This window comes from Danio rerio, chromosome 11 (assembly GCF_049306965.1).
Source record: "Danio rerio strain Tuebingen ecotype United States chromosome 11, GRCz12tu, whole genome shotgun sequence".
Lineage (NCBI taxonomy): Eukaryota > Metazoa > Chordata > Actinopteri > Cypriniformes > Danionidae > Danio > Danio rerio.
The window spans coordinates 9,292,381-9,308,051 of record NC_133186.1 but is presented as its reverse complement, the minus strand read 5'-3'; the positions used below and the strand labels follow the sequence as shown (position 1 = coordinate 9,308,051).

The following is a 15,671-nucleotide window of genomic DNA, read 5'->3' as shown; positions in this document are numbered from 1 at the left end:
AAGTGAACAATAAAACCGTGTGGTCAAAAAAGTGTGAAAGTGTGGACAAAAAACTGAGTTATATCCTAAAACACATGCTGTGCCCCATACGGTCTAAAACCTGCAAGTGGGCAAATCTAAGCTTGTTTTTAATAAAACAAATGTAAATATGGATATAATAAAAAAATACTGCTAATAATAATAACATTATACAAAAGCAAATTGTTATGAATGAACTGAAGCCTCCCGAGATGAAGAAGACATAAAAGCAGTGGTTTTTCATATTCATGTAGGCTAGAAAATAATATGTTTTGTAATATTTTAATCCTTTATATTTATATTATATATATATATATATATATATATATATATATATATATATATATATATATATATATATATATATATATATTTCTTATTATATCCTATATATATATCCTTAATATTTAAAAAAAAAAATTCATGTAGAAAGATATTGCCGTATTGCTCTACATCTTGTGTGTATTAAGCAGTGTGTAAGCGAGGCGCAACTCTGCGCGGGACTTTAAACCGGGTTAGTTTTGGTCTAATGAAAAATCTATCATAGTTTCTCAAAATAGCAACGCACCAGCAGTGCGCCTCAGAACGCCTCCCTTTTTAGACCATAACGCCTATGGGCGCACATATGAACGCAAATGCATTTGCTGTTTAAACAGCGTTGCGCAACGCCTTAAAACGACTCTTGCACCAAGCTGAAACAAGCAAAAAACTATTGCTACACGCCTTGCACCACATGTGTATGATGGTCATCAAAATGGACGTGAAAGTCTTTGGAAAAATCATGGAATTTTAGTAGTAAAAATTAGTATGAACCCTGATTATAAAAACAATTGTTTTTTGCTCTAGAAGCATCAAATCAAAGTTGCCATCCATGTTATTTTCATATGCTCAGTGTCCCACTCACATGTAAGCCACATACTGTATGATGGATTAAATCATTTATAGTACACTTTGTGATTCTGTCAAAGAGATAAAAAAGAAGGGTCTTGGTGAAATCCAAACACAAGTGGTCACGAGATGCAGTTGAATGCAAGTTTAAAACTAGCACTGCATCTTACCACTAGCACTGCATCCGCTGTGGCTACCACTGATGAATAAAGGGACTAAGCCAATGGAAAATTGCACATTCTACCAGTAATAGGAATGCACCGATCCTGATACTTGGATTGGATATCGGTTCGATACTGTGTATTTTTGCTGGATCGGATGTTGTTCAGCTGTACCGATCCAAATTTGATCCTGCGCGTGCGCTATATTCTGTGTAATTTATAACCCAACAAAAGCCAAAAGGGTAGCCTATTAAAAGGCACTAGAAAGTTGTCATGTAGGGCTACTATATGGTTGAAGCCATTCCATAATTTAATGTGAAGCACAGATGAATATTTAAGTGCTTAAATTCAGCACTTCCCGCCGCTGCACCTGTCAATCATTCTCCATTCATTCACATTTCAAACTGCATGTCGCGTTCATGACAACACCAAAAACTTTCTCCAAGATTAATTGTTCCTGGTAATATTAGTAATCAGTAGAGAAATTAATTTATTTTTGCATTAAATGGATTCATTTTGATCTGCAACAAGTTCAATGCCCTTTCTAAACCATGCTTTGTGTCTGTTAGACCAGCAAATCGCATTCGCAAGAGTGGAGTAGAGAAGATTATTACCTGCTTTTCACACACAAAGTAGCCTACCTGGAGTTTTGAATTAGAAAAGGCTCGATAATACATTGGACAGATCCTCAACGCACTGATTTCTTCCCTTTGTGCTGCTGTTTTGGAAGTGTCCGCAGATACCATTGGCCTGCGCCTGTTTCTCTGTGACACTTCATTCAGGCACCGGCTATGCAGACGCGACATGCGCCGCTCTGTAAGATTATTTGTACAATAAGTTTCAGTTGTCTCATCTTTCTGACTTAGTTTATTCTTCCCTAAGGAATACTTTAAGTGCGGTAATAGCTTGTGATGCCTGCCTCGTTGTGGTCAAAGTAGTTGATTTAATTGATAAAAGTGAAACTGACCGTAATATGCGATTGTCATCAACAGAAAATTATTTAGCCTAATAAAGGCTACTCTGAAATAATAAGAATATTTCACTAATTTTATTTATATTTGTATTTTATTTAACAGCAGACATTTTTGTCAGTTTGTGCGCTGAAAAGCTGACCTTGCTTTGAACTTCACCCTAAATCTTATTGTATATTTGTAGATAACTGACCAACAAAAATACATTCAACTAACCAACAATTTACACCAAACGAAATTCGTTTAAAAAAAGAAAATTTTTCAGACAAAAAATTATTTTTCAGACATGCTTTCAGTTTCTCCATCTCACTCGCGGCGTGTTTAGGTGAGGGAGTGTTTATTAAGTAAAACTGGCCTCAGACGGTTTAGTTTATTCTTCGTCAGACCTGCAGGAAAACTAAAATGCTAAGTGCTTATGTTAAAATGCTGGTTATTTTACCAACGATTAGTGTCAACAGTGGTAACCTATGACAGACATCAAAGAAAAATCTTAATATTAAAAAGGAAACATAAGCTGGACCACAACAGACCATATCAATGTCAAAAGGAATGCTCAAATAATGTAGCCTATTGACCTTATTCTAAAATGCGGAAGTGCGCCTGTTTTCGCGATTGTCTTAGAACTTCCGTTTCAGTCGCCTGTGGGAGAAATGACAAGGAATAATAAACGGCAAAAAACGGTCAAACTACTTGCTCTACAAACAAATATTTGCATGACTATACAGACCAAGTAGAATAATATAACAAGAAAATATCAGTTTGCAACATCAAACAGCGAAACGAGCAGTTTTTAATGTCTAAAAAGGAATGGAAGTGAATGAGACCGGAAGTCTCGTGCCAAAAAGATTCAAATTGCAGCGCCCGCTCGTCTGCGGAGAATAAGGTCAATAGTTTACAGCAAGCATCATGTTTTTTTTTTTTATAATTATTTTTTCAGTAGTTCTATAGGCGTGTTATTTTTACTAAAGAAGATATATTATTCGAGTTCATCACCAGAACTAGAAACTTTATTATGTTATATATATATATATATATATATATATAATTTAAAAAAAAGTACAGTATCAGGATTGGATCTGTATAGGTCCATACTCAGAATTTTTGTATCAAGATCGGATCGGTTCCAAAAAAAAAAAATGGTGCATCCCTAACCAGTAATAGCAGAGTGTGAAGGTTAAACTAGCAGAGTAATAGCACAGAGTAATAGCACAGGATAGAGGACAAATTGTTGGTTTGCACTTCGCTGGCACATCTGTGACCAAGAAAGCAAGTCTTTATGATGTATCAAGAGCCATGGTATCTAGAATAATGTCAGCATATCATCATGAAGGATGAACCACATTCAACAGGAGTAACTGTTGACGCATGAAGAAGCTGTCTAAAAGGGATGTCTGGTACTAATACAGATAGTATAAAAAAACAACAACAACAAATAAATAAAACCACAGCTGCACAACTCACTGCAGTGATAAATGTGAATTAAACTGTGGAATTAACTTCATCTCTCCTGTTTACATCAAAACAGTTTGACAGGAGCTCCACAGGATCAATATGCATGGCTGGACTGCTATAGCCAAACCTTTGGTCACTTGTGCCAATACCAAATGTTGGTTCCAATGGTTCCAGCAGCCATAATCTTGGGTAGTGGACAATGCAAATTTTTCATGTATTGTTCTTTTTACCCTCACTGTACATTTTGACCACTTTATTAGGCCCTTTTTTAACAACTCATTTAAATCACGTCAGCAACTGCATGTACTCCTGTAAATGGTTGTCGTCATGGCAATGATCACGCTGGTCTGCTCAAGTTTATACCAAGCATCAGAACAAGAATGCAAAAGGTAATTTCATGGTATGGTTGTTGGTCCAGGCAGGCTGGTTTAAGGATTTCAGAAAGTGTTGATCTACTGCAGTGGTCACGAACCTGTCGATCTGAATAAATTACTGAATAAATTGATCAAGAAATAAATCACGATTAATGAATCTCTCTTTACTTTCTAATGATTCAACCAAAGTTTTTTATTTTCATTTTGGTTAACTGCCACAAACTTCGATATATGGCTCTCCATAGAGATTGCATCCACAAGAGGAGTGAACAGTTTAGGTCAGAACGATGGAGGCTCCAATAAGTCAAAAACATACAATTTCTACCAAGAATGTAAAGAGGAATGTTGTTTGTACCATGGTGGAAACCATTATATGTTTGAATATTGTATAATGATTTTTTTTAATGTTGCCAGACAACCACTGAAATCAGCTGTCTTGCATGCTCGAGTTTGTGACTGCTTATTAGAGTTGACTCTTCAGCCATTCAGAGCATTCCTGCAAAAAAAAAAAAAAAAACAACAACAACAACAAGGTGCCCAGGGCACATAAGCAGTGCACAAAATGCTCACTGCCAATAGAAAACAACAAAAGGCCCCTCTCACCTCAAACAATGTGTTTGGAGTGAGCAGGCCCTAAGCCCCACAGTAATATCATGCTGCAAGCAGCAGTTTAACTCCTTACAACAGTGTGAATTGGTGCTGTAAAATATGGTCCAACACCACAGTTGCAATAGTCGAGTTATGTTATGTTTTAATATGTTTATTATTATTGTTGTAGTTATTATTAGTAGCAGTAGTAGATCCCATGGATTATGGGTTTCCCGCAGAATGGTAGTCATCTTTGCTTTTAATCACGGGATTGGGACGGTACAGGATTAAATATTAACGGGAGCAGACGGGAGTGGGAATCAACCAATAGGAAGATGACAAAAAATTGCACCGCCATTTGTAGTTTTCTTTTAATAAGCCTACAATGTGAGGCAATTAAAAAAAAAAAAAAACTACACGACCCAAACGCCATCAGTGCTGGAGGTAGCTTACACCCACAGAGAAACTGATGCGGTGAAAAATGAAGTCAGAGGTAACGACATGTCCAATAAATTTACTAGTACTAGTTGGAAAGACTGGAATATTATTGAAGTTTATAAGAGTAAACTGCGAAGGTGATAGCACGCCGTATGCTGCTTGTAAAACATGCTTAATCGTGCAAATCAAATAAGCAGTTGCTAAGTTTTGAATGCGTGCGTGCGTGCATGTATGTTATTTTAATGATTAATGAAGGAATTATATTGCTTTGTTTCATTGTTTATCTTTATTTACAAGTAGCAGAGTATTTACAGCAAATGTATAGGCTATTTCTGTCCATTTACATCCCGTATCTTTGTGTCACCTGGCGGCATAGTCGCTAACTGCGGTCATACCTAAAAAAAACACGTTCTTTTTCCTTTAGAGTGGCGGCATTACATGCTGCAGTGGAAATACCCACATTAAACTCTGACCTACTGTATATATTTATATGTGCATGTATGTGTGTACAGCTTTTGCTTCTACTTTTTTTTTTTTTTTTTTTCCAAAACTTGTCAATAGTCCCTTTCACACAGTGATACCGGTAAATATCTGGAAAATTTCCGGAATGACTTTACCGGTATATTCAAAAAAGCGCTGTTCACACAGGCGAGGACGTTACAGAAATTTTCCGGAAAAGAGCATTCACACATCCATTCCAAAATACCGGTAAATTCTGACATCATTCACCTCAAATGAGCTTTAAACGGCTGCGCTTGTATTTGTAAACATTTGACTAAATTACAAACTCTGTGGATGATCAATATTGTGAACAACTTTCGCAGGATCACTTTCGCATGTCGAGATGTTCATTATATGTGCTTGTGCAGGCGCTCACAGGCTGTTTCACAGGCACACCCAAAGCTTGAAGGTAAACAAACAACGGCTTATCATCAGCATCTCATCGATGATTATTTACACAGTTGGCATTAAGAAGAACATATAAAAGTGATTGACTAACTTCTAGCAGCTAAATGTGTCTGGAAAAATATTCAAAGGCTTTTATTCTCACAAACCGCGCGGACGTAAATGCGTCTGACTGTTGTGATTGGCTAAAGCAGACGTCTCACATCAGCACGTTCTAGACGTGCACGCGCTTATTACGGCAATCTTCCTTCTGCATTCACACAGCGCAGCATTCCGGCAAATTGCCGGTAATGTTACAACTTCTCTTTCCGGAAAATAGCCAGAACGAATTTACCGGTATTTTCAAAAAGGACCTGTTCACACATACAACCTTTCTGGAAAATTGCCGGCAATTTTCCGGAAAGGTCTGTATGTGTGAAAGGGGCTAATGTTTAATAAATATGCTTCAATTTTGCAATGCTGCATTTCTCTCTTTCATTATGCTAGAGCATATTGGATGAAAACTGTTAACATGTTAATTCAAAAACTTTTAAATTAATCAGTAAAATGCAGCTTTATGTGGTGTTTGGGTTTATTAAACTATTGTAGACATGGTGTGAATGATGTACTGTTTAAATTTACTGTACCTGATCTCTATAAAATCTAGAAACATGGACTCGGCAGCTGGTCTAAAACAGTATGGGGAGCAGATCAAATCTAATTCTAAGTATTACCTAAAGTCTAAATAAAGAAATACAGTTAAAGTCAGAAATATTAGTCCCCTGTTTATCTTTTTCCCCATTTTCTGTTTATCAGAGAGATTTTTTTTCAACACATTTCTAAACATTATAGTTTTGATAACTCTAATAATTGATTTATTTTATCTTTGCCATGATGACAGTAAATAATATTTTACATGATTTTTTAAAGACATTTATTTACAGCTTAAAGTGACATTTAAAGGCTTAACTTGGTTAATTAGGTTAACTAGGCAGGTTTGGGTAATTAGGCAAGTTATTATAAAACGATGGTTTGTTCTGTAGACCAACGAGAAAAAAATAGCCAAAGGGGGCTAATAATTTTGTCGTTAAAATGGTGTTTAAAAAATTAAAAACTGCTTTTATTATAGCCAAAATAAAACAAATAAGACTTTCTTCTAAATAAAAAAAATATTATCAGACATTCAGACATACTGTGAAAATGTATTTGCTCTGTTAAACATCATTTGGGGAAAAAAAGAGAAAATTATTCAAAGGGGGGCTAATAATTCTGACTTCAACTGTATATATATATATATATATATATATATATATATATATATATATATATATATATATATATATATATATATATATATATATATATATATATATATATACATACATATATGGGAGCCGTACAGGAGCTGGAGGCATTTTAAACAGTAGTGGGAGTCATTTTACCAGGAGGTACATTTTTTAACTTTGGTCTGAGAGTGGGATGGGACAAGATTTCTTTCTGTGGGCATGGGACAGGACAGGAGTAAAAATCCACTCCCCTGTCATCCTCTACTCTGACCTACTGGGATTGGGAGAAAATGTATAGTAAGTGAAATTTCTTTGGGCAAAAATAAAAATACCTTGTTGATGCCAGAGCTCAGAGAACAATGGCCAGACTGGGTAGAGCTGATACAAAGGCAACGGTGACTCAAATAACACAGTGACTCAAACAAAAAGGAGGCATTCTAAAAGTGAACATGACATCAGCATGAGGTAGTGTTAGAATTTGGTATAAAAGGCATGGCTTCATCCTGCTATTGATGTTCCAGTCTGGTGGTGGTTTGTGCATTTAGTACCAAATTGTTATAAAAATGCCTCAGCCTACTTGAGTATTATCACTGACCATGTCCATCCCTTAATAATCACATTATATCCATTTTCCAATAGCTACATCAACCAGTGCAATATGTCATGTCTCAAATCATATCAAATTGGTTTCTTGCACGTGATGGAGTTCACGATGCTCAAATGGCCTCCAAAGTCACCAAACCTCAGCCCAAAAGGGCGCACTTTACCCAAAAAGTGTCCTGTGTTTTCTGTATATTTTATCACTGCATGAGATCCTGATCTCATTGGAGACCAAGATCAAGTAAACTCCTGCCTTGGACTGATTTATTTAGGCAGGGTCACTGGTCAGCCACCGAATCCTCCTTTGAGACATGTGTTACTTTGCCCTTTCACAGGTCAAATTCATCCTGTCTCTTGAGGGAATCCCTCTATACTGCCAGCCAGCAAACTGTTGTCTTCAGAGAGGTCAGAACAGGTCAGGTGAAAGAGATACTTACCATATGAGAAAACCGTAGTCGATATGTGTTCATGCTGTGCAGTTTCCTACCCATGTGTTAACCTCGTGCAGGGTGTGAGGGGACGGTTGGAAAATCAATAACATTTGATCAGTGGGCACAGTGGATATAGGAAAAGCGTAGTATGGATCTTATCGACTGCACAGTTACAATCACCTGTCAAAGACTAGGGTGTCAGACATGGAAAGCAATGGAATCCAGCAAGGGAGTGGAAATGAATGGAAGGGCATAAGACAGAACGCAACCAGTATTTATAGATCAGCGCTGAATGAATGGAAGCTTAATGGAACACTCCACTTTTATTGAAATGGGCTGAACCACTTAAACTCTGCTGCTATTTGGGGATTTCCGTCTAGATTTTGCCTACCCAAATTTAAAAGCTTCCCAAATCCACATGCAGAGGTGTAAATGCAAAGATTTGGTATCATTTTAAAGAAAACCCTTTGAATTTTCTTAAAACACTATTGAAAGTGTTTAAAATAACTGTATATGTTGTCTGTGGTATAATAAACACCTACAAAAAGAGGCACTTTTTGTATTTTTTTTTTTTTAACTCAAATTTGAAAGTGTACCTTTTAGGTTCTGTGTGGTCTAGCGTGCTGTAATTAATTTTGGTGGTTCCTGCACATGTCTGTAGTCATAGGAAAAAAGAAAAATGTCTCTACCATAGTCTATGCAAAGGTTATTGCATGAGGTCACGGACCCGGTACCGGGTCATGTACCCTGGAGTTAAACAATTTTATTTTTCTTTTATTATTTTTGAATCCATTCAGCTGATTGCTGGGTCCGGTGGGTGCATATCCTTAGCTTAGCATAAATATTTGAGTTAAATTAGATCATTAGCATATTGCTAAACAAAATTTAGTTTTGACAATTGAGAGTATACCAAGCAGGCACAGGACGTCAACTAGACTTCAGATTGACGTTGTACCCCAACGTCGTAGGGACGTTACATTTTGGGTGGAAATAAAAATCGGGTTGACGTCAGAACTCAACATCAGACCGATATCATCATCCAACATCAGACGTTGCATTTTAGTCACCTTCCAACGCAACCTAAAAACAACTAAAATATCAATGTCTAATGATGCTACAGCTTGACGTTTGTGGACATCACTAGTTTCTTCTTGACATTCATCCAGCACTGGCATACAGCATGTGGGCCAAACATGGCCCGGGTTTGTCAGAGGTGGCACAGTCTTTAAGGCGGCACACAATACTTGGGCCAGATATCAAATGTAGTATTTGGCCCAGATGCTAATAATGAATTTGTGGGCCGAGTAAGTTTGGCCTGTCTTGATACATTTTTATTATTTTTGATTTTTTAAATCATTTTAAAACATTTGATATTTTAAATTCTACCAATCAGGTCACTTTGAAAAAAAGCACACCCATTTCGCACCTAAATGGCAATGCTTCATGGGTTTATCAATTTCATTGCAGTCGTGACACACCAACATATCTGGCCCAGTATAGGCTCAGTTATGTGTTACTAGCCACGTTTCCACTATCGCGCCTAAAGCGAGTGAGCCAGGGCGAGCCAAGGCCAGTCGCGTTTCCACTGTCACTTCCGAGGCCTAATAAAGGCCAAATCGGGGCTTTCTTGGGGCCAGCAGCCGGCCTTTTTCGGTCCGCCGAATACCTTGGGCCAAAGAGGGCCAGCCAGGACTTCGGGGCGGAGTGAGAGGCGGGCACAGTTTTCCGATCGCACATGAGTACATGCTCCAAACAAACAAATAAATAAGGGGAGGAAAACATTTGGAACAAATAATAGGCTGGGGTCTTTTTTGCGTATGATCGCCCTTATGTTTCTCTTTTAAACTTAAGGCTGTTGCACAAAATAATAAAGTAGTTTTAATTTATAACTGACTTTTCTTTGCTACGTCCTCTTTGATGTTTCAATAACGCATAATAATCTTTACAGCATATTTAAGACACAGCAGACAGTAAAGGTTTTCAAGAGAGTTTTTGTCAAGTTTAAAAGGTGTGTTCGTGCGCGTCCTGTATGTGTGTGAGAGACCAAGGACAAGAGCGCTCCCTTCACAGCTGAGTTGATGCTGCGAGCGGCTGTTTTCCTTTATTTTTTATTGTTTTTATTTATTTTGGAGATAATACACTATATGAATACAACATAAAGACATTAAACTTTACAAATTTCGTGTCCACTTTTGTAGGCTCAAAACAATAGTGTCATATCTAGATAAAATAGCCTAAGCTATTAAAATAATTTAAAGAATTACAAATATCAGATATAATAAAATCACATAAATAAATAAACCAATATAAAACAAACAAAAACTAGTTATTATAATTAGGTATCAAACTGTTTTAAAGCCATGTTAAACTTTCATTTTTCAAAAGCCTCTCTGAAAAAAAAAAAGATTTTAGATATTTTCTAAAAACAATAAACACCTGAAAATGTTTTAAATATTATTTATAAAGTATTTGGATACGATGATATTAATCAAATCATGCAAACAGAGCATTTTCGGGGTGAGTGAAAGCAGAAAGTTGACCTTTTTTCTGTCTTCCAGCTGCGCAGCACTTTACAGACGCATCGGGGAAAACTGCAACTTCAAATTGTGTTCTGTGTCCTCAAACACTTTCCTTTACTTAAGATGTAATAAGCAACATCTTTAAATAAAGGGAATCACCTATTAAGTGTCATAAAGCCTATAGAGAAAAGTTCATGTTTCAGTTCTCTCCGGAGCATTTGGGATGAATGTTGGACAGCTTCTGTCTAACTGAGGATGTTATAAAATACATTTTAATATTGAGTTATTAACGGAGAATTTTATAAATGTGGTGTTATATTATGGATGTGTGCGCTCCCTGCGCTGGGTCCCTCCGTTAGTGGCAAGACCACTGGATTTCGATGCCAACAGTCGGTCGGGGAGTAAATGAAAATGATAAATGAGAACACACAGGTATGTGCGTATAGACATACATTGTACTGCTGAACAGTAACGTGTCAATTGTTTGTTTTGGTTGTCCTAATTTTATTAGTTTCGTGATGATTTGGTGTGCTTTGTCTGCCTGATTCCCGCTGAAGTGGGCAGATTGAGCGACTTACGATTCGGTGGATGTTCTGGGGGCGGGGTTTGCGTGACGCGCTGCAAGCTACTAGCCCGACAGTGAAAACGCGACATGATTTCGGCGTCACTGCTCAACCTCCCAGGCGATTGGCCCGGCCTGGCCCGATAAAAGCCCTGGCTCGCACTGGCCCGATATACTTGGCCCATATATGGTCCATGTTTGGCCCTTGTCTGGTGGCCAGACTTGGTCCAGTCATGTACCGTAATTCACCGCAGCATGTGGGCCAAGCAAAAGCTGCTTGTGTGGGCCAGAGCTGGGCCAGAGATATTTTGTTATGTGGGTGGTATCCTTGTGTAAGTGTGCACTGAACATTTGCATTTGTTTGTGTTATTCAGTGAACAAGGAACCAATGACTTATGTTTTGTCTCTTGTTGATTTAGATAACAACCGAGGCCATCCTACGACTGGCTACAGATCCTGTTCTTCCATTTTGCCCTTTGGATGTAGCCCTGAATGTCCAGAGCAAACTCAAAGGTAAGAAAGCGCCTTTGAAAAAATCTTTTATAGCTTACATACCAATATACATTATGTCGTTAGAACATTTTTGGACGTTTGTCTGTAGATAACTCAGCTCTGTGTCAAATTCCACTACTTCCGTAAAGAAGAGTAATCTAATAAATTTAACAAATATCATGTTTGATTGGACATATCGATCTTAACATCACTTTTACAGGGATGCTGATAGTCAACCCTGATTTCTAAATTGTAAAATAAAAATTGGTTTGAGCCAATTCTCAGCTCAACCGGTGCTCAGATCAAATAGGATTATAAGATTCAGACCTGATTGGCCATCAGTCTGGCACTTTTCACAAAGAGCTTTAACCCTAGGCGAAGAACTAAATTTGTGAACATTCTCATGAGAGGAAAAGCCTTTATGCTTTCTACTTCATCAGGGTAAAAGAAACCCAGGGGTGGTAATGAGCTTCTGACAGGCTTTCATTTTCAAATGCTCTCTACATTTTCAAAGACTTGCAGAATTGGATTTTAGAAATTCAAATAACATTAAATTATTATATGGTGGCTCGCAGAAATAGCCTTTTTTTTAACCTCTACAGAAATACATTCCGGGCTTCCCCTCTCAATCTGTTCTCGTTCTTTGCTGAAGCAATGCGCCTTTGTGTTTAAATATTCATGAACACACAGAAAAGGACAGGTGAGAAATGTAATTGCTAAATAATCCGACACATGAAGACAGACGGCAAAGCCCTTAATGCTGTGCAGTATTGATATTTCATCAGACACGCACCGAACACTTGTGTCCAATTTTTTATTTTACTGTCTCTGCTGCAGCAGGGCAGAGAGACTGAGGCATCGCATGCCTGAGAAACTTCCATATTGTACACAGATGCTTCTTGAAAGGAATTTTTTTTTCTTTCTTTCTTTTTGGGCTGTTTGGAATGGAAAACATCCGAGTTATTTTTGATCTCAGAATTTCATGTACTGATGGTTGGCACTACCAGCTGTTTACTGACTGACATGACTGTTTGTTTATTATATTTGTTTACATTTTTTATAGTGTGGAATTTTGAGAAATGAAGTCTGCCCCACACTCTCAGAAAGAAAGGTACTGTACGCAAGCTGTCACTGTGGTAGTAACTTTTCAAAAGGTACACATTTGTACTTAAAGGGTCCATATTGGTACCTCAAAAGTGTATATTAGTACCTAAAGAGGAACACTTTTGTACTTTTAGCTACTAATATGTGCCCTTGAGGTATTAATATGGACCTTTTAGGTTCAAATTTGTACCTTTTAAAAAGGTACCACCCCAGTGACAACTCGCATATTTCTGAGAGCGCAGTCACAGTCAAATCACCTTGTGGGTCAGTACCTACATAGGTTTCCTCATGGGAAAGAAACGTAGGTTTGCTTCTGGAAGTGGAGTTAATGCTATGCAGCCTAAAACACATGATACATGATCATTGACTCTTACTGGGGATGTGCATATTCTGACACATCCGTATGTGCAGTCTAGTTATATTGATTTGAAAATGGCTTGATGAATCAGGGAACATTATGTGGGTAGTCCAAAAGACCAGTCAGAGAGTAACTGTAGCCATGCCTCCATTTTTAAAATCTGCATAGCAGTCCGTCTACAGTTAGGTCCATAAATAATTGCAAATTGACACAATTCTAACCTTTTTGGCTCTGTAAACCAATACAATAGATTTAAAATGGAACAGGATGTGCTTTAACTGCAGACTGCAGATGTAATTTGAGGGTATTTACATCCTAATCAGGTGGACACAGTAGGAATTACAACAGTTTGCATATGTGCCTCCCACTTGTTAAGGGTCCAAAAGTAATAAGACAATTGGCTTCTAAGCTGTTCCGTGGCCAGGTGTGTGTAATGTCCTCATTATTCCAATTACAATGAGTAAATAAAAGGTCCAAAAGATCCAAAGTTCATTTTAAGTGTGCTGTTTGCAGTTGTGATCTGTTACTGTCAACTCTCAAGATGAGATCCGAAGAGCTGTCACTATCAGTGAAACAAGCCATCATTAGGCTGAAAAGATCAGGAAGATAGAAAAAACATCAGGCGTGGACAAAACAACTGTTTTGAACATTCCTAAAAAAAGAAAAAAAGAACATTCCTAAAAAAAAAAAAGAAAGATTACACCAGTGATTTCAGCAACATCAAAACACCGCAAGACCACAGAAACGTGGTGGACGATAAAAGAATTCTTTCCCTGGTGAAGAAAACACCTTTCACAACAGTTGGCCAGATCAAGAACACTCTCCAGAAGGTAGGTGTATGTGTGTTAAAAGTCAACAATCAAGAGAAGACTACACCATAGTGCATACAGAGGTTTCATCACAAGATATAAACCATTGGTGAACCACAAAAACAGGAAGGCCAGATTAGCGTTCCAAAAAAAGCCTTCACAGTGCTGGAAAAACATCCTATGGACAGATGAGACCAAGATCAACTTGTACCAGAGTGATGGGAAAAGAAGTGTATGGAGAAGGAAAGGATCTGCTCATGATCCTAAGCAGTGAAGCATGTCGGTGCTATAGTAGTGAGATGGACAAGTATGGCTGTAAATGGAACTGGTTCTCTAGTATTTATTGATGATGTGACTACTGACAAAAGCAGCAGGATGAATTCTGTGTTTCAGGCAATATTTTCTGCTCATATTAGGCCAAATACTTCAGTACTCATTTGACGGTGCTTTACAGGGTAGTTGGAGAATGACCCAAAGCATACTGCAAAAGCAACCCAAGAGTTTTTTTAAGGGAAAGAAGTTGAATGTTATGCAATGGCCAAGTTAATCATCTGACTTGCACATCTTTTTTTTTTTTTTCAAGTTGATTGTATTGGCTTATAGAGCCAAAAACGTTAGAATTGTGTCAATGTCCAAATATTTATTTACCTATCTCTATACTATTAGGACTTTGTTGTTTTGGTTTGGGTGTTTGTATGTTTTGTCCGTTTTAGGTTGGGGTGTGCCTTCAGCACAACTGATGCTCGTCCGCGCCCCTATTTAAACCCAGTGAGAGAGTTTGTCTGGGCCGCTGTTTATTCACTGTTTGTGCAGTTGCTGTGCTCCAATTTGGGCTTCATGATTTTTTTTTTTTTGGATCCATATACTAGCGCTGACAACACTCACCGCATCCATTCACTTGCTTTTCACACTGGTTGAAAATACTGATACTGATGTTTTGATTATGTTATTTAAATTGAGTTAGAATAAATATTATTTTTGACTTGGAATACCAGTGTTTCCAAACTAAAATAACTTAAACATTACATTTTAAATCGAAAACCATAGTGTAAATGGTGCCTAAGATGCATTCACCTTTGAATAAGGCATTCAGGCCCCGTTTACACTGTCAGGTCTTGATGCCCAATTCGATTTGTTGGCTATATCTGATTTGTTTGCCTGTCCGTTTACACGTTATTTTAATTGTGACCTATATCCAATTCATGCGTTTACACTTGCCATACAATTTACGATGTCGCGCATGCATACACGCGGGTTCTAGCATCTGTGCCACACTAGCCACGATGGAAGAAATTGTCTTGTTTTTTAGCTCTGCGAAATATGCGAAGTGTAGTATGAGCAGTGAATGGTTTAGTCCAGATTTACCCCCATGCAGTTTATGTAATGGTTTAGCCCTGATGCGTGTGTGTGTAGTTGAAGATGTAGTCTTTGCCTGTGTGCGCACTGGTGTTGGAGAGAATAGAGTTATTCTATGTGAAGCCCGCAGTGAGTGTATTAATAGCGACAAAAAGCAAAAGTTACAACGCAAAGTTCGCCCAACTTTAAAATGATTTTGAGGAGGAGGTGTCATCGAATGGCTGTCATCGAAGCTTGCGCTTATGGTTTAAATGCTTAATGACGTCCTCCACCATTCAGAGGAATTTATGGGTACGAGAGAGATCTCAGGTCTGGTGGGAGCAAATTGTGGCGACTGAACCCCTTTCCTCCTCGTTGTTTCCTCTGATGTTGTTTACCG

The 15,671-nt window shown here is 37.8% G+C and overlaps 1 protein-coding gene across 9 annotated transcripts in view; it reads left to right on the top strand.

Moving 5' to 3' along the window:
- naaladl2 (N-acetylated alpha-linked acidic dipeptidase like 2) overlaps positions 1-15,671 on the top strand; it is a 635,527-nt gene that overhangs the window by 588,796 nt on the left and 31,060 nt on the right. For all 9 annotated transcript variants that reach the window (XM_073916359.1, XM_073916358.1, XM_073916357.1 and 6 more), the window contains one exon: positions 11,593-11,686. In XM_073916359.1, coding sequence (XP_073772460.1) covers positions 11,593-11,686 — 94 coding nt within the window. The remainder of the gene's footprint in view (positions 1-11,592; positions 11,687-15,671) is intronic.